The 20,168-nt window shown below is 43.0% G+C and overlaps 1 protein-coding gene across 1 annotated transcript in view; it reads right to left on the bottom strand.

Annotated features, from left to right (window-relative positions):
* The window catches only part of LOC143331661 (latent-transforming growth factor beta-binding protein 2-like), an 80,871-nt gene extending 61,602 nt beyond the window's left edge, over positions 1–19,269 (bottom strand). The window contains exons 1-3 of the mRNA XM_076748761.1: positions 18,446–19,269; positions 15,537–15,610; positions 4,623–4,893 (exon numbers count right to left, since the gene is read on the bottom strand). Of these exons, the coding sequence (XP_076604876.1) occupies positions 4,623–4,893; positions 15,537–15,610; positions 18,446–18,903 (803 nt within the window). The 5' untranslated portion in view covers positions 18,904–19,269. The remainder of the gene's footprint in view (positions 1–4,622; positions 4,894–15,536; positions 15,611–18,445) is intronic.
* Positions 19,270–20,168: the final 899 nt, after the last annotated feature.

The following is a 20,168-nucleotide window of genomic DNA, read 5'->3' as shown; positions in this document are numbered from 1 at the left end:
TTATTTTCGGCAGTCACTCATAAATGTGCTGGATTCATTGAGTAGGACTATTCATGAAACAGTTCATTCTTTAAAATTACATTTCAGAAGGCAGCTGTGCCCACACAGGACTGACAGCACGTCAGTCGTCATTAAGATGCTGACTGGGACTGAGAGGTTAAACGTTTTCTGGAGGCACGGGAACGTCACTGTGGATGTGGCCAAAGGGGATGGAGAAATCATTCTGAAGATTTGTTCGGACAGAAGACATACAATCTGAGCATCTTAATGTTTCGAAAAGCTGTTTCCACATTTTGGCGAGGTACCATAAATCTTAGAATTCTGAATTATTGCTTTGGGTAATTGTCAAAAAGTATGGCTACTACAAGACCACGGGACCCTATAATTATATGATGCATGAGAATGTTGTTCAACCCAATACAATCGTGATTCAGAACACAAAACAGCACAAAGACGAGATGCTCATTTTATGTTCAAACTGACAAGCTTTATCACTGTGTCACATCAGCTTTTCTTTTCAAATCAAATCAAATCAAACTTTATTTATATAGCACTTTTCAAACATGATAAAATGCAACACAAAGTGCTTTACAACAGTTAAAAACATTATAAAGGAAAACATAAAAACAGAGAAAACCCATCCCTCCCACCCTCCGTATGTACATGTGCACACCCACAACTACACACCCACACACACACACACACACACACAGTAGTGAGACATGGCAAGGCACTGAGGATTGAGGAACAGCACTCAGTACGTGTTTGGGAACTGAGGACACTAACTGGAAGTTTTGAAAGAGAAATACGACCTCGGTTTCTCAGCAGTCGCGTGCTCAACACTTTGTGCTTCATAATGCAGCACACTGTTTCAATGAGAGACAGATCTGGACTGCAGGCACTCAGTTTAGTACCCACACTCTTTTACTCTGAAGCCACGCTGCCAATCTGGATTTCCTGTTTAGCACAGAGGACACAACGTCCATGATTTCCAAAAACTATTTGAAATGTGTCCTCATCAGACTACAGCACATTAACATGCTGTCTTTTTACTGTTTTCGGTTGGATATACAGTGTGTCAGAAAGGATGTTTAAAAACACACACTGACAAAGCCATGCCAAAGAGAAGAGAGAGCTACTTCAAGCAGATGTTAACAAAGCAGCCCTGTTGCTGGCAACCATGGAGACAGCAGGAAAATGTTGAAATCCTCTTCATTTGATTATTGTGTGAATAGTTTTGTAAAAAACACTTACCCTCAATAGAGCAACCCGACCATAAAATCTCTCTTCATTGCTCAATGCCTGATCGAAAACATCAGCGTTCTAGCTGCACCAGTTTGTGGTGCTGGCCTACTGAAAATCCAGTTCAGCATCATCTTTACTGTGTTGTTGACAAACCTCTTAAAAACCACCATAGACTCTAAACTTTGCGTGTTGGCCACTCGCTGACATGTGCACAGGGTGGGATTTCACAGCTGTGAACCACGGCTGACTGGACGGTGAGGTCTGTAAAGCACAAACCAGTTCAGCTGGTTTTCGACTATATGGTGGAATTGACACCAAACTATCACTTTACCTTTCTCAGCTGAACGGATGACTTTGTCTCTCTCTAATCAACGTTTTCTCTTATTATCAGTGTTTTTGTTCTCTCCCTCCTTGTCTTTTTCATTCCTTCTCTACACTATTTCTTGTTCTTGGCACCACTTGACAGGCTAGGTCAGTAACAGGGTGCTGCTGACATAATAAGCCGAGTCAGCTCCAAAAAAGACATATATAGTACCTCACACCTTCTCTAGTGGGGAGAAATGAAAGGAGACAGTCTGGGTGCTGCATGTACGGGCTGACCTTTGCTCCCTGAGTATATATGTGGGTGCAAGACCAATATCTATCTGAGCCCGAGCATCTGTCCTCCCTGCTCCTCTTCTTACTCCTTAATTGAGGCTTGGCACTGGTCTTGTCTCTCTATCTGCCTCTCACTCTCTGTGACCTCACATTGCTCGTGCTTTCCTGGCCTTGCGAACAGTGGAACCTCAGCCTGATATATGAAACCAAGACTTGCATCCACCACTTCTCCAGGGGGAACATTGTTCCACCCCTAAAAGATCATTCTGGGCCCAGAGAATGCGGAACATTTGCAGCCGTTCACAGGGGCTGAGCTTTAAATGTGAATTACACAAGTGCTCAAATAGCTTTCTGGAAGCGCCAATGAAAGAGAGTTAAGTATTCCAATAATTCTTTGGCTTGTGTTTAAATGCAGACATTTTGCAATTTTGTCTTTATTCTCTCCTGCAAATTTCTGAAAAATCTGTCAGTTACAACAACTAATGACTGGATTAGTCTGAGCTGTTTTCTTGGAAATGTTTTGTACTTCAGACGGGAGGGAAATGAGTTATCCTGAACTTAACAGAGCAGTTAGTCAGCTTCAGCAGGAATATGAAAAGTGGACACAGTCATAGCACGAGCATTTGTGACTCAACAACACTGTCTGCTTCTTACAGTGTTGAACCTGCAGCCTCGTTTCTGTCTATTTGTCCCAGATCTGTGACTCAGGACGCAAAAATGTCCTGTGAGTCAAGAACAAAGAAAACATATGCATAGCAACTGTGCAGTCTGCAGAGGTCTTGTATTGATGAGAACATTTACTATGACTCCAAAATAATCATTATGGGAAGGAGGATGTATTAAAACTCTTTCATGAACAATCTGCCAAAACATTTAGTCGAGTTTCACTGAGCTACCACAAACATGCGGATGGCTCATCCGGCTTAATTTCATAACACCAGCAAAAGCACAAAAATGACACAAGACCCTCCCAATTAGCATGGGGGCACCATAAATGTCAAATGTAATTGAGAATGTTTAAGTGGTTTGGTGGAGAGAAATTACCCAGATGACAAACTGGCTGAAAAGTGAAAGATGACCTCAGTGCCCAAACAAATTATGGCTCTTTAACCGACTGCGAGCGGATTAGAAAAGCACAGGGCGCGAGTCCAAAATGGAGCACAATTTGACAAGATAAGTCTGAACCTGTAAGCAATAACCGTCCATCAAAATATTCCCGGAAACAATTACTCCCTTTCAACATCCTTGATCAACAATATGGTTCTAGCCACGGTTAAGAGATTAATCAAGTCAAAATGTTATTTCCAACAAGATTGGAACTAAAACAGTCAGATGTTCAAGCCAAGAAACTATTAGGCCTGTCTGATTAGCAGTCATTGGAGAATTTGCTGAATGCACTGGAAGAGGCCTTCATCTGCGCAATTATCAGCTGGACGCATTATAGTCACAGTAAAAAAAAACCAAAAACTGAAAGCCTAAAGAAAATGTAATCTTCCTGCTCTATTTTCATAGCAAATAGCATGGTGTAATACTTCTGTCTGGTAAATCATGTTATAGTTTCCTACATTTTGCCGATTTACTTTAATGCTTTTTTAAGCATGGCAGCAAAGGGCAGCAAATGCTCACTTGCTTTACTTCATATTTGTTTTTCATAGAGCGTATTAAAGATTTAACATGTGAACCCATTCATCTGGTCTGATTTATTATAACAATAAACACAGCCAGTGCTGAACAGTGTGAGTGTAATGACCTACTGTTTGTTCAAGAGTGTTTAAATAATTTCTAATAGAGTAGTGTACCAATTTGTTTTGTGTAAGCCGGCCTGTGTGACAGTAATGGTAGCTAAAGCGAAGCAGTGAAAACCCAAAAAATACTGATGTCTATTAAGATGTATTCAGAAAAAAAAGCGGTTTTCTATAGGATCGTTGTCAAATAAAGAATCATCATGTACGTTTAAATGATGCACAGCACAGGAAATATAAACCCTGCTCATGTTAGAAGGTCTCATGTCACATCATTTTTACAAGTTCGACATGCTCAAAACCACAATAAGAAAGACAACTTAAGAACCACAAATACTGAATGCAAAATGAGCATAACGGCCCAGTCGCTCCAGCCTTTAAATCGGTTCATTTTAATGGAATGGCTGCCATCTGTGAAAATATTTCCTATCAAGTTCAAATCTCACAAATCGTTGACCACAGTAGTGAGATTTGAGCAGCAAGAACAGCAAGGAAGGGAGTGTTAAAGAGCCTTAAATAGGGGAAACTATCATAACTTACTAGCTGTGTTCCTCCATCCACTTCTATTTATCCCTCTTTGTCGACGTATAACTTCTCCACAAAACAGGAAAGGTTTGCAGACAGTTGATGGTATAAATACGTCTAAACTGCATGAACTCCCGGGCAACAAGCTTTCTTGACAGTTAGCACCAGTGTTACCTAGATGACAAGCTAGCTAGTTCTGAGAGCTTTTTAACCATCTTCAGTACCTTTTTTTTTTTTTCATGAAATAATGTACAATCATGAGAACAATTGTGATTGTGATTGTGACTGACATGTGCTAGCATGGTCCTGGCTTGGTAATGTGATAGCCGTTAGCTCGCCAGCTACAGTAATTACCTGCAATATGTCACCACTTTCTCTTGTGGCCAGGCCGTAATTTCAAGTTGATTTGAGACCTCACTTAAAATGTTATTTTTTGACTCATCCTTATTTGGCAAAGCTGAAGCTTTCAGGCTATAATAGGCAAAGGTAGGGAAGCACAGCTGCATCACTTACACAGTGTGGCCAGGCTGTCTGGTGGTCGCAGGTCGTGGGGTCTGGACCTTGGTGGTATCGATGGCCTGCCTTTCTGAGGGCCTTCTCCGTGGTTGGTCTCTCTGGAAAGGGTTGGTCCCGGGTTGAACGCGCCTCAGGCTGCCTCCGTCACGGATGTACACCTGCTCTGGAGCCAACTCTTCACAGCGGGGCCCCTGGAAGCCTGAGCGACACACACAGGTATGTGGCCGGCTGCAGGAGCCACGGTTCTGGCAGGGGGGCTGGCAGTCAGCTGAAGAGAGACCACAGATGGAGATCAAGTTTTCAGTGGGTCGTGTTAGAGCGTGCCCCCCTTGTATGAAGGAGCAGTAGCAGAAATGGCTTTCCCTGATCTCAACACTGGGGCTCACTTTAAATTGATTCAATCAAGGGGCCATTAGTTTCACTTCTCAACTCTGTCTATCCTTTTCATTCAGCAGAGAGCCTGGAGGGGCTGTCATGTTCAATTTCTCTTGAGTCTTTAACTGCCCTGTTTAGACAAAATGTATATGATCACTTACATTAAATCCTTATCCAATTTCTCTTTGAGGTAAAGCTAATACTCCTCATGGCTCAGTTAAGTGCCGCCGGCACTTCTGTACGGAGCGACTTCCTAAAAATATCTTTGGTCACTGGTCTAGAATCCAGCGTGTGCTTTCACTGTAACACAGCAGCTTAAAAAGGCAATAAAAGCAAAAGGTCATTAAAAAATGAGCGAATGGGAAAAACTGGTTATTGAGGGCCAAGTGCAAATAGCTGACACTTCATCAGAGCGGTGGCCTGCAGAGCTGCATCTTTCCTGAAAAAAACAAACGACATCTGAAGGGGCTTACTGTACCCAAAAGAGGGATGTGTGCATAATATTTATCAATAGTCTACAAATACACAGCGCTGAGGTCATCTCACGGTCATGGAAAAATAATCTGTGTCACTCTACCAGCCCACCCCCACATCCTCCCAACGCACTCCAGATACTTGAAGCACCGAAAGACCTACGGCACACAATTTAAAGTAAACGAGCTCTCGATCTTGTGACACAAATGTATGTAGTGGACGGCACTTGAGGATTTATGACATTGTCCTCAAACAGTAAATCAGGCCACTGGCCTGTGGTGGCTAAAGCAAACAGCGGCGCTCTGTCAACAGGGCTATGGAATGCTATTGACACAGATGCTGTGGACACTGACAGATCGCAGGCAGGAACGCTGCCACAGCTTTTGGCAATGAGGAGTGCTGGCAGTCGAAAAGGGCCCCACTGGGTGCGAACAGCGCTCTACCTGCTGCACGCTTCCTGTTATTGCGATACTGCTCAGACTCTGGGGCCACTTCATGTTTGTTTTAGTCTTGAGTGAAAGCACGCCCCCAAAAACGCTGTTCCCGATGACATGAGCTCCAAACTGAAGTGACAGAAGGAAGCATGACAGCGCTGCGTAACGGCTGTATTTCCACAGACACATTCCCACAAAGGAAGCCAAATCAAGCTCTGTACTTAAGTTTTCTCAGATCACAATGCATGCTAATTGAAAGACCGCTGCATTAGGTATCGTCAGCCTGTGGTATGATGAGAAAAACTAACAATTTGAGGATTAAATATCAGACAATCACCACTCTCTTCTGCTTTATGGCGAAGCAATTTTTCTCTAAACCAACAAATTCATTCAAGCATTTCCTTTTAACTGCTCTGAGGAAAATGTAGCCCCTTTTTTGATGAAGCATACACATTTAGAGAAATGTGGTTGTGGATTTGTATAACTTGGTATGTGATCCGAATTTTCCATCATGGGATAAAATAGGAATCGCCTGAGCTCTGTTTGGCAAGGAGTTAAATACATCATCTAACTAAAGTACGGGCTGGCGGGGTGCCACCGCCTTGTCCGGAGTCTGTTTAACCTCAAGTTTGGGGATGAAGCGGCGGATCAAACAGGCCACAGATTCCTGTGACATTATGCTGCAGGGGGAGAACTCGGTAATGTGTGAAACTGCATTCTTCAAATAAACCGTCTGAAATGAGAAACAGCGCGGGGCAGAAAAAAATAACCCAATAAATGGAGGTTCACGGCTGACTTACGACGGGATATGTGCTCAATCGTGTGACGTGTGACCCGTTTTTCGCCGACAGAATTGACACCAGACAAACGTGTCGCCTGTGCTGACAATAGAGAGGACAGGTCAGTGACTCCGGGTCTGACATGTGCCCCACATGAAGCCTGTTGCGTGGCCATGGCGTACACCATCACTGCCTGTCTGTGTTGTCTCTGGGCCCTGCCTCTGGGCTGTTGCACACATTGTCGCAGTAATTGCTGTCATGCAGATTTGTCTTGCACATCATTAAAACTAATTGCCTCACATTCCATCCATTTCACAAATATGTGCAGCAATTATTACTTTGCGAGAGTAATAATAAAATGGGAATCCATCGGAAATAAAAGAAGAGAAATGGCAAACATTCCTGGCATTGCCATTTCAGCCTTAATTACGACTAAGACAGCCTGGCCAAGTTTTGGGAGACTGTGTCCAGATCCAGTCATCTGAAAAGGGGAGACGATTAGACTGTTGTTGGCAGCTTTGAACCTACCAAACAAACATGCTGATCCAGACGAATCAGTTATAAAACACATAATTAATATAGAAGCATTTTCTTTGGGCTTCACTAAAAAGTCTTAAACTTCAGATTTAAGTGAAGTCTGAGTATCTCTTCTCCTTCCAGTCTTGTTAACCTTCAGCTACATAAGGATAGTTTACAGAAGTCTCTACTACCAGTAACATCTCTAAAGAGATGTCTGGCAGCTATGGTTAGTGCAAGTATCCATCCTTCTGCAAATAGCATATTCATTTGGGGGTTAAATTATTACTTTTCCAATAATATAGACTGTAAAACAAAGCTATTTATATTGTCCAAGTTCTTAGTTGGATTTGATGCAATCACACAGTAATTCTGCACTTATATTAAAGTCACCCCGGGGTCTTTATTGAGGTAAGTATTCCTCATAATTTCTCTAGTGGGTTACAGTTACCTGTTACAAGCTTCGCTTTGCACGTGCGGGTATATCCAGGGAGAACTGCCATTCTCGTCCCCCCTGCACCGGACTCTCATTTCCAACTTCCAGCTCATTTCCAGTCCATTACAATCCACCAGAGATTCACCTTCCCCTCTCTCTGACTCAGAGTAACAGAACCCATCAAACCTTTACAGTCATTTCATTCAGCGAGGAGCAATTTGAAACCAATATCTGAAATAACTTAAACATGTCGAGAAATCTCTTCACTTTACGCAGGTCAACGGTGTCACCAGGCCTAACTTGACATTTTTGAAAATAATATTGATAATGAAAGCATAATCGGAATAATCTTTCATGGACTGAAGGACTCCCTGCAGGCTGAGCCCATTATGTGCCATTATGAGATTTTCGAGGCTGGGAGCTGCTGCGGAGATTAGAAGTTGGTAGAATATGACAAAAGGCTTCACTAAAGGCCCTTTCAAACCCTGTAATCGAGAGACAGGAAATGGGAAACAAAAATGAAAGATAAAATGGCATCAGAAATTATGGCTGCAGCAACTTACCTCTGATAAGAGGCTGCTGTAGCGTGGTCATTTTTGAATCTATTCTAGTGGATAAGGTCAAAATACTCATGTTAACACTGCAGGCAGAACGTGTGTATATACATGCATGTGGCAGGCTAAAGCCTTGATTTAGTTTAAAATAGACTATAAAAATTGCTACAACTTTGCACACAAGTGTACAGAACATCACAGACAAGTGTAAAACTCCTGTCTGAAAACGTAGTCTGGTAAAAGTCCTGTGATGACAGCAGGAGCCTCTCTTTAGGAGTCACCACAGAACCTGACAGATCTCATGAAATGGGTCAAGTGTTTCAGATTGTGGGAGGCAGCCGAGAAGGACAAGCTGAAAAATTCACCTCTCATCCAGACTCACTATCCACTGGAGAGGGAAGGATTGGTCTATTGAGCAGTTAATACAATTGCCTCCCAATGCTAATCATTTCAAGTGAGTGTTAATCTCTTTACAACATGTGATTTCCACATGGTTGGTGGTGCAAGTGCTATCGTTTGAGGCTTGCCAAACGCTAACTTTGTTGTCTCCAACCAAAGTGCTGTTACCGTAACTCTAAACTTCAGAATCAAAACTTCTCTATTGTTCTAATCAGGACCAGAAGGGGGGAGACGCTGAAACTGTTTGACTGATCATTTATTTTCTCTTTGTGGTGAATCTTACAAGGGTTGTATTTCACCAGATTAAGGTGCCTCTGTCATAGATGCACATTTTTCAATCACACTGTGGGTTTTTTGGTCCAATACAGTAGTTGGAGCTTTTTATTCTCCTATCCCACCTCAGCTCTGTGGGGGGATTTTGTTAACCTACAGCTGACCCATGACACTGTGTACATTACTTTCAGCCACGCTATACCGTGCCTCCACCGCACCCCTCAAACTCCAACATGCAGCCTCTAATGAGCCACATGCTGGGGCGCTCTGCGGAGGATATCTGGATCTGGGGGTGTGTGCCCGCAACTTGTAAAGCTGACTCTGTGAGACGTGGTGTTCACCAAAAAGCCACAAACCCCATCCTCCTGAGGGATCACATCCCAACAACTTCCATATGGTCTTTAAGCAGGAGGGTGCTATGATGTATGGCTGGCTATGGGCTGCCCTAAAAACACTGCGGCCTCCCTAAGCGTGTGTGTGACCGAGGGAGGGGGGCACTTGTTTTTAATGTTCTTTTGTAAGTGTCAATCAAGATGAGTCTTGCTTTTAAGACTTACTGCGCAGAGATCTGTGAGAGTGTGTCTTCTTTTTATGCACCATGACACGGTGAAAAAAGACGAGCAAACATGTTATTGAGGAACACATTTCAATATTCTCCCAGGACAAGTTTGTTCTGCTCTCTTCATTATATCCGTATCATAACATCTCATGAACAAAGACATATAAACAAGGCAGAAATTCAAGGGAAAGACATCTAAAGGTCCAGACGCAGAGCAGTACCTCATTTTCACCACACTTTAGTCTATGGTAGCAATTAGAAAAACATGTGGTGCAGGAGGCCAAAACAGGACCCAATTCCAACCTACAAACAGACAAACCAGCTGGAGCGGAGAAAGCAGCACTCCTGCTTCAGGGAGACAAACTCAGAGCAAGCTGTCCAACGTCCATGTTAATGATGGGTTTTGGGATGATGGGGTGTGTATTGATTACAGGATCTGTCTAATGGGCCATAACTCTCTACAGGGCTGCCAAGGGAGTGTTATGCCCGTGAACTGTGAACTGTGCAACTCCCACAAATCCACACACGACATATAAAGCTGAGGAGGGCCCTGTGGTTGTCTGTGCAGCAGTAATTTCAATGACGTCACCAGAGACGCCAGCCTTTTAAAAAGCCTCCTCCTGTTCTTGTAAAACAGAGGACGTCGCTCAGGAGACATGGCTCTCATCGGTGTTAGGTCTCTCTTCTTTTTTACCTTTGGGAAAACAATGTTTCTTCTTTATTGCTTCTATTTAAACATCTCAGTGCTACAGAATAGCAAGCGTATGATTTAATCACTGCTGGCCATCGTAAAATTCATGTCTATCATATGAACCGAAAAGCAAAGTCTGATCTCTTCAGCTGCCCATCGGATGTTGTGGATTTAACAGCACATTTTCCGCAGGATAATGACTCATATCATATCTAGAGTAACTCCACTGAAAAGCTAATGTATTTAGCAAGGCTGTAATTGGTGTCCTGGTGACTCAGTGGATCATTGCGCACACGGCATCATGTGCTTGACTCTGGCTCATGACCTCTAGCTGCGTGTCACTATCCTAGGAAGCGCACATGCCATAAACGCTATACAGTTCAGCTGAAACATTTGTTATGCACAACAAATCTCCTCTCTACCATTAAAAGCAAACACATGTGACTAGTGTAGATGAGAGCAAGTATCATGGCCCTATTGATGTGCAGCTGCCTTTGAACTAATTTCTTGAAGTGCAGCATGAGTTTTCATCTGAATGAGGACAAGTCTTACTGTAAGACAGGGGCCAGTATATGTGAATATTCTGTTGTGTGTTAGGGAGGTTAACAAAAAGCAAACTGAGATGGCCTGTATCTATAAGGTGGGGTTTTTGAGGGTGCTGTTTTGTAGGTCAGAAAACATTCCCACATCTATGTCCTTGATACTTTACCAGCTGCTTCACACATGTTGTAGCAAAGAAAAAAAAAATGTGTCTCACACACACGATCGAGTTTAAGTCTTAAGTTAAAGAGCAACTGTGATAAATGACTCAACAAATAAAGTAAAAAGGGTGGATTTTAGACTTTTGCTATGAATATACTATTACTTCACTAATTAATCCACATAAAACCCACATTGTGATGGTGATGATCTCATGGTGAACAGCTGAGGCCAGCCCTTAACATGACTTACTGTACATGACGCTACTACTCAAACTACAATGGGGACATGATGGTATTATTTGTTTGGAAAGACGGAGAAAGTTACCTTGTGATGAAAGAGGTAAGCAAGAGCGAGAGACTTTCTGCCTGAGGAGTTATTTTAGGGTTAGGGATGGGGCCCTGAGCGGCACAGCAGGCCAAAGAAAGCTGGAAGGCAATCAAAAAGAAACTCCTCTCCACCGCGTTTCACTCTGTCAATCACCAACTGCTTAAGAGACTGAAAACAACTTTATTCCTCCACGTGAATGATGCACCTTTCATCTGCACTCTCTAAGACAGTAACACGTTTAAATCAAGAGCCATCTGTGTGCTTTTTTTCTGGAGGGTCGTGCTCTAACTGTTGGCTATACTTGCAGCAAGTTGCCATATGTACCACATGCTTTCGTCAAGACGCTGTGATGTATAGTGTGGTGAAATGAATTCGTCTGTAGAATCTAGAAGCCTGCACTTTAGGGAGCACTATGAGCTCAGGTTGAATGTGAAGCCAGTTCCTGTCTGTGCTGCAGGGAGTCTTTCCCTCTGTTCCCCGGTCTGAGGTATTCTATATTGTCCCCTGCATTAACTCTGTGTGTGGTAGACCATGCCATTAATCCAATTACTAAAACAGCCATGTCAACCGAGGAAGCCAGATCAACGTAACTCTGATGCATAGTGACTCTGTCAGTATGAGCTACGCCAACACCTAGCATTCCTTGCTATCAGCCATGCTAGCAACATGCTCTATAGAGGCAGTCCACTACTTTGGTCCAGACTGACATATCTTGATAACTATTGACTAAGTTCAGTTGAAATTAAAATAGAAATTCGTGTCCCCAATGAGCTCACATCTCCCTTGTGATTCCCTGACTTTTCCTCTAGCGCCACCATGAGGTTGATTTGTCATTTTTAGCAACATAAATACTGGATGGAGTTCCATTAAAATTGGTTCACGTTTTCATGTCCCCCTCAGGATGAATTGGAAGAACTTTGGTGATCCGTAACTTGTCATGGAGCACCACCGTCAGGTCGAAATTTTAGGTTGTCTAATGTTTGTTTATGGCCAAATGCCTGCGAAACTCTGTGCTTTGTGTTGGTGCTGATTAGCAAATGCTAACACACTAACATAAGTTAGTGAACATGTAAACACTAAACAGGCTACACATCAGCAATGTTGTCATTCTGAATATGTTGGCATGCTGACATTAGCATTTAGCTCAAAGCACCACAGTGTCTGCAATAAGCCTCAGAGTTGCTTGCTTGCTGTAGACTCATTGTAAAGTAGTAGGTATTGTATCTACAGTGCATTTGCCAAAGAACTCCTTAAGCTCAGACTGTCTGTGTTCTTCCTGGTAGCTTATCAAAGAATCCTTTTACCTCAAGGTATGAGTGAAAGCTGCATTTAAAGGTGCAAAGATAAGAGCGAAGCCTCTGAAAACAGACACAAAAGAGAACAGGTAGCATTCAAATCTATTCTCCGGTCACAGTGGGTTTACAAGTTCTCACTTGGTTTCTTTCCAAGGAATGTTTTTTTTTTTTTTTCGTACTTTATTTTTCAAGGATTTTTTTTGTTTCCAAGAAATGTTGTAAACCAAAACTTCAAAACAGTAATTCGACACTGATGTACAACACTTCTAATTGAAGGTTTCTGTATTTATCCTAAAACTTGTCAGCAATTCAAACTTTCATCCTAATTCCACAGCTAAGCCGCTAACTATTTTGTAAACAGATTTCTGTGGCTGCTCCCAATGCAAACTGATGGTAGAAATTTTACTGAGCCAACTTGCTGGTCCCCCTTTTTGCTGATTATTATCAGGTGTGCAACATTCCCACGCCTTGCTGTTACAAGTGTATTTTATGAGAGATGTTGTTGCTCTCTTGCAGTTCAAAGGGATATTTGCTTCCATGAGAATCAGTAGAGAGATATGCATTAGGGCTGAAGACATTTTGGCCACTGAATTGAGCATCCACAGAGATCTGCATGAACCTTTCATCAGTTTTTGTCTTGAGACAGAGTTCAGAGTTGCAGTAATGCTGCTGACAGACGGTCTTCTATTATAACTCAGACAGAACAACTACTGGACAGTTACTGGGTGAGGCTACATTGTGACCTCCCTCTGCTCTTCTTCTTAGCAACAATACTTTCGGATGACCAGATGTGAATCTCAGCACAGTGGGGAATAAGTATCAGTGCTGACCTAAAAACAAGATGCTCCATTCATCTCGACAGGAGCTTCAATCCTGCTTGCAAGTAAACAGACGGAAGTGCAGCCAAGCTTACACCTGGCCTCACTTTACTAGCCAAACATAAGACACACACACCTTTGGTTCTTGGCCACCATTAATAAAATCAATATTGGTCAGGTAAAACATTGGTCATAAAAACCTATGAAGTTTTACTATCTCTAATTACAGCGGTTAACTTAACTAGAGGAGAAATAAACATGACGCAGCAGTGGAAATGCAATGTTCTGTTCCTCTTAATGGATCAAAGCTTTCTATCACACACAACCCTGGCTATTTTCAGCACATGGAATTTACTTTAATACACAAACAAGTCTGCTAACCATCCATCCTGAAGCCAAAAACAGAGACAGTCTGCACCAAACCTGCCAGGCCATGGGCAGGACCGAGCCTTAAGAGAGCCAGACAACAATCTCCAACCAGACCCACGGAGACTCAGACGCAGACCGCTCTATAAACACATTTCTAAGGATGTGTAGGCGCACTCCCTGGACAACTAGTGATCCAATTCCTGTCATATATTTGCTCTGAGCTCAACCCAATTGAACAAGGAGGTATTGTTAGGAAGCCATAACTCTAGACACCCAATACAGCCTCACGGGTGAAGCCTGCAGCTGACACTTTTAATATTAGACATTACTTCAATCCCTTCAGCGAGAATTTCCTAGACGCAGCTCAGGCGCTATATGTTTTTACTTATGCTCCCGCTCGACAGGTTTGTTCCTTTTCTTTCCCCGACTGTGAACATGTTTTCTCATGCTGCCATCTCCTAATAAAGCAGCCCGGGTCTCAGGCGGGGATGGAATAAAGATAGCCTGAGCCTGTTTTCCTCCACGGAGGTCTTCTAGGTGGGGGCTTCCAGTCCCAGCTCCAGTCTGGGGCCTTTGTGTTGGCACCTTGCCGGCCGTGGGGCTTCACTCAGCTGATGATAGCATAGCCTCCAGTCAGACCTGGGTGAGGGCCAAGCTGTAAGAGGGTCCAGATGGTTGGACAGCCCCCTGGCTTGCGCAGATGCACTTCCTTGTTTAACATAGGCGCATTAGACTGGACCTGTTACTTTCTGGCAGATTAAAAGTATTTACCCTTTTAATTTGAGTAACTGCAGCTCCATGTTAGATGTAATTTACACCTTGGTAAGTGTGCCTTTAGCTGGGACTTGAGAAAAAATGGAAGGAGGCTTTGCACTGGGCAGGAGGGAAGGAGATCTAATTAGGAGGCTGCTGGGGCCAATCAGCTTGTTGTGTAATCGAGTGACTGAAATGTGTGTTAACTGTATGTGCATGTGGGGGGATAATTAGCAGAGAAGAAACACGGAAACCAGTAAAAAAGTAAAAAATAAATATAGATAGATAGATAGATAGATAGATAGATAATAGGAGACTGGAAAAGCAAAAGACAAGTGTGTTAGTGAATAAATGCCAGCTGCTGTGTGGGTTTTACTTCACTCGTAAAATTTAAAGATAACTCTCTCTAAAAAAGCTCCAATTCCAACCTGTTATTTCAGTCTGCAGCAAACAATGGAAGTCATAAACATGAAATTGAAACACGACACGCAACAGAAAAGTCTGGCAAAAACTGAAGCCATTTCTGTATTGAACTGGGTCCCTTATCAAGTCAGGTCAACGATAAGACACATAAGACAGTCTGCATGCAAGTTAAAGACAAGAATATCAATGGTGTAACAATTTTTCTAGGTCGATATTGCGTTTAAAGAAGCAGCCAATTATTCATTCACAGCCGGTGTCTTCTGTTGCACTTTTAATTATCTGGCAGTTAGGATATCCAATACTGCTGTGGTCAAATAAAAGAAGAAGCAGTTCCACCCATAATTAAGGGCTTGTGTCAAAAAGAGAGCCAAGTGCTAAGTGGTGGTAATTTCCATGCGAGGATCTCTCATGAAAAGAAAAGGCAAACACCACATGACGAACATGACCATGGAGGCAATAACACCCTAGGAAATCTTTCATTGGGCAATTCCACTTGACAGGATAGTCATTAGTCGCCATTTACTGTGTTATTTTTCAGTCTGTGTGCATTAGAATTGTAAAACCTCTCTGTCTGCGAAGTTTACTAGCTCTAATATACATAATGCCTGTCAGCATGCCTGTACTTCAAAACTTCATAAACATGTAAAGAATAAAACTGTTGTGTTTAGTGGCTGAATGAAAAAGAATATGTTTAAATCTGACATACGATAGGTTAAGTTTTTTACTTTACTTACGTTTTATGCAGCGATTGGTTCCTGGTGCCAAAGCCCAGCCTGAGCAGCACTGATGACCTCCACAGACATTAGGCCTGAGCAGAGGAAGACATATACAGACACCAGGGTTAACATGAGACAATTACTGTACTGTGTCAAGCATGCATTAATACAGAGGGCCTCATAATCCTAGAGAAATAGCACTGAGGGCGGAAGGCCTCAAACCGTTGCATGATAAACTGATCTGATTGCGAGCGCTGTTATAGTTTCGGATCACTCTGATGTGGCTGGCCTACTGATATGAACACCTTGGAGACAGCGCTATAATTGCATTTTATTCGATAAAAATTTTAGGGCAAGTCACGAAACTCTATCTGAATGTGGACCCACAAGTCCCTCTTTCTGAGAGCGAAAACAAATACAGAGTTATCCGAGCCTTGAAAGGATTACGCGAGACACACGGGACATGAAAAGCACCCTGCATCTTCTATAAATCACTGAGCAAATGAGAGATGACAAGTTTTAAACAGTTCTAACTGGATTCTTTGCACTCTTTAATCCGCACTTGCAGCGCAGGCCAATTTCTGCAGCGAGATAGATGAAAAGGCACCAGACCGCAAGAGCAACTTCAGGGCAACAGTCGACGCGCTGGCATGGATCTGTGCCCCATCATCTTTTCACAAGATATTACAGTAAGTGGATGTCTGACTCATGGTGATTCGAGGAGATAACGGGAATTGACTCGTTGACCTCAGTTGGATTGCGCTCATTAGATTCTGTGAGTATTACTGAGGCGTCACAGGGATAACATAGAGTTGTTTGGGCCCTCTGGCAGGCTTACCTTTGTCATAAATCAAACACATCAGGCCAGGCCCGTGCCAAAGACATCAGTCATCACATTCAGATTCCATCACGGGATATATATGTATGTAACGGATAACTTTATACAACATAATGAGGATCACGCCCCAGGTTAAAATATAGATAACACCATGTTCACACCTAGTTATATTTTTCTTTAAATACCAACATGAGGCAGTGGAGTTTTGTTTCACCGCTGAGCTATCTGAATCAGTCAAACAACTGACAGGTGCACTGAAAACAGAAAGGGAGTCATACTGAGTCAACGCAAATGTAAAGGAGAGTAAGTGCACCCAGTGCTGCCGGTGCCGGAGGGTACAGTAAAAGACTAAGCTGAGTGGGAATTCCAAGAGGAAATGTGTCATGAAAACACTTTCTCTAACAAGCAGCAGATGATTCATCTGAAGCTAATGAGTCAAAGTGTTAAAATTACGGTGCAGACTACTATAAGGTAATGTTCCTGCAGAGTTACTGTACGTAACACCACCTTTATGCTTCTTTGAAACTCAAAGAGCCCCATTCATTTAACACTGGAGTATGTTTTTTTGGCAACGTCAAGCAAGGCATTGGCCCCGTGCTGCAATAAAGCATGTTGGATCTAATACTAAAGACAGTTATTTTCTTCATGCTCAGCTTTAAATAGACAGCACCTCAATTCAACCATGCATAAGTGCAACTGACTGACTGACGTATACGTTGAGAAATGTTGTTTTTAAGGTGTGATCTATCAGGGCATGTTAAAGGTGAATGATGTGACACATTTATTCCGTAGAGAGAGTCAGTAAAATGCAGATATAGGTGCTGGACAACACCCCTGTTCATCATTTCTCTAAGCCATCTCAACAGAAAGAATTGAAAGCTAGCAGAAAGGAGAGGGGGGGACTCTTAAAACTTAAGTATGAAGTTAAATGCATAGTCAATTAGTGCTTTTCCCCCTGGTTTTCATCATGGTTTAGGCTTCAGGCAGGTGAATGCACATCATATGTATGCCTACAGATGGTGAACCAATTGGCTGAATCCTCCCACTGCTTGTAAAGTGTTCCTCATAAATTGGCCATATAAATAATCCTTTTCCCAAAGGCAGGAGGCTCTGTTATGACACACAAAAGAAATATTTCATTTATATTTCAGTGTCTGCAACCCAAGGTGAGCCATTCAAATCCCTCTCTGATTATTATGTAAACACTCTCCCCTCCTCATGCTTTGCCCCTATGGAACAAACAGAACTGGAGGCACAAGGGTTCATTTAACAAAAATAAAAGGGCTTTAATATGGAAACAACCCATCGTCCTGTTTGGAGTTTAATAGAGACAAAAAAAGGAAAAAAATAAATAGGGATTTGCAGCACTGAGAGAGGGCCATCGGAGAAACAGGTGTTTCTGATCACTAGGCAAAATTGCAAATGTTCACCAGCCAAGGCTCCGGTTGAGCCACTACAATACTTGGCCACAGGCAACAGTACAAAACTGGGGCACACACAATGAAGTAGTCTGCAGCCACTCTCCTACTACGATTAAAATATACTGTAATGTGTAGTAATGGAAGGAAATGGTGATAATGCAGAGTTGCATTAGTCTCAAAACAGTTCAAATGCAGTTCACCCATTCATATACATTTGCTGTTCATTACAGTATAAGCTTCCACTATCAGTAATCAGCACAGTATTTAACCTCAGTCATTATTCCACGTCCTGCCATAACCCTGATGACAAAATACATATATTAGAGTAATTCACATTTGGTTGGAGTGCAGCTCTTTCAGCTACCGGATGACAGTTTCCATGCACTGTATCCAAGCTTTGTATTAATATGGAGCAAAACTTTGTAGCCATTTTCTGTGGGTTGTTATGTTACATCATTTCTTGGTTTGCCTTACAGGAAGAGAGGTTCTGCTGAAGTGGGCCACCGCCACTTTACAGTAAACCACATGTGCTCATGTACAGTAAAACGGGTCACACAAATTCTTGAGAAAGCACTGATACTCATACAATGAAACTGAGTGGCTTGAACAGCTTGATGAAGTAAAACATTTTTATAGTAGACTGTATAGCACATGGCTGTCACTCTTACCCAACAAGTCTCCTTGTGCTGGCAGAGCTGGGCTTGCTGCTCTGCCTGCGGTTCACTTTGGTTCTGTGCTGCTGGCTGGTCGGGTGTCTGGCAGTGCGCAGCGCACCATCCCGCGGCGCAGAGACGTGGTCTTCCCGGGAGGCGCCTGCAGCGTGAACGGATGTATGCTTGCCATCCCCTTGGGATGAGGTGCCTCTAGGCAAGCGGACCAGAAGCCTAGAGCGGCTGGACCCGGGCGAAGTTTCACCGAATGGTCTGGAGGATGCACCGTCCTCTGGTCCTCTTGGAGAGTGACCTTGACTCCTCAGCCGGGAATGCTGCTGGTCCCAGACCTCCCGGCCTGCCCCTGCACCCTCTTTCCTCCCACCTGTTGTGTCCTTTTGACTGTCACCCAGTCGCACCAGTGCAACAGCCAGAACCATTAACACGGTAAATCCTGCACGGTCCATTTTGGGCATGCAAAGTTTTGAAACTACCGCGTAAAAGCGCAGATCGCGTTACAGTTTTAGCGACAGCCACTGAAATATGAGCAAATTGAAAAAATACGCGACAAGGCTACACGAGTTCAGCAAGACGGCATCCTCTCCCATGAATGAAAAATGCCTGGATACCTCTTCATAATGCCCAGGTAAGACTTTGCGCAGAATGTCTTCAGGTTGTCAAATCAGCACCTAACTTCAGTCCAAAGTGAGAACCTCTAACCTTTTTTCTTCCAGCGCTGAAACAAATGTTATTTTAAGCAAGCATTAATCCATCTGTTTTAGTTTATGTTTAACAAGAAGAGAGGCGCAAAGAGAGCAGCGCGCTGGCTCCAGGGCTGCTGAAGCTGCTCTCCTACTCCAAGTGAGAGAGTTTGAATCGTGCTCCCATGAATATCACCACCTCCTTGGATCTGAAGTCACCGGGAATTTTTGTAGGGATTGCATGCGCTTTGCAAGAAGAAACTCCCCCTTGTCGGCTGCATTGTTGCTTCACTCACGGCACCGCTCGGTCCATGTGCCCACACGCACTTTCTCTGCCAAGTTACATCATGTTACTGAGCGCCTTTTTCTCTGATTCCTTTGAACAAGACTACTGGAATGATCACGAGTGCAGCTGCATTAATAGTTACCTTCAATTTGGATTTGAATTGACAGGCTACTGCAATATCATAAAAATTTAGAAACCAGATGTTTTGCTTTAAGACTCACTGATTGCTGGATTGTTTAAGTTAATGCCTTCTCTTTTATGATGATTTGAATGGAGTGTGGGCTTATTATTTCGTCTTATTACAGTTCCACAGCACAGTGTGACGCCTTTTGAATTCAATTTACAATGCTGCAGTTCAACTTTTATAGATTACAACATGCAGAAATGTGCATCCTGGCCATTTGTTGGCTTACAGATGTGCTTTGAGCAGTAAAAAGGTATAGGAAGCTCACAGTTCAAACTGAAATCTTGGAAAACTGGTCAAGTTATGTAACAGATCCCATTCATCTCCCCCTCTCATCCATGCTGCATCATCACTTTCCCTCTGACTGTCTGGAAACAACACATTTCTCTTCTTCCATAAGATCTTAAACAACCCAAAGAGAGTTGGCTCCCTCCTCTCATTTAACCCACAAAGATGCACGCCTGTCTCTCTCATGAGTAGTCCCCGAGCACCATTACCACTCACAGGACTGCCATCCAAAACACACAGCAGCGGAGAGGAAGACTAGTAGTCTGCCCATTCATTCTCCTT

This window comes from Chaetodon auriga, chromosome 14, assembly GCF_051107435.1.
Source record: "Chaetodon auriga isolate fChaAug3 chromosome 14, fChaAug3.hap1, whole genome shotgun sequence".
Lineage (NCBI taxonomy): Eukaryota > Metazoa > Chordata > Actinopteri > Chaetodontiformes > Chaetodontidae > Chaetodon > Chaetodon auriga.
This window is presented reverse-complemented; position numbering and strand designations above follow the sequence as displayed.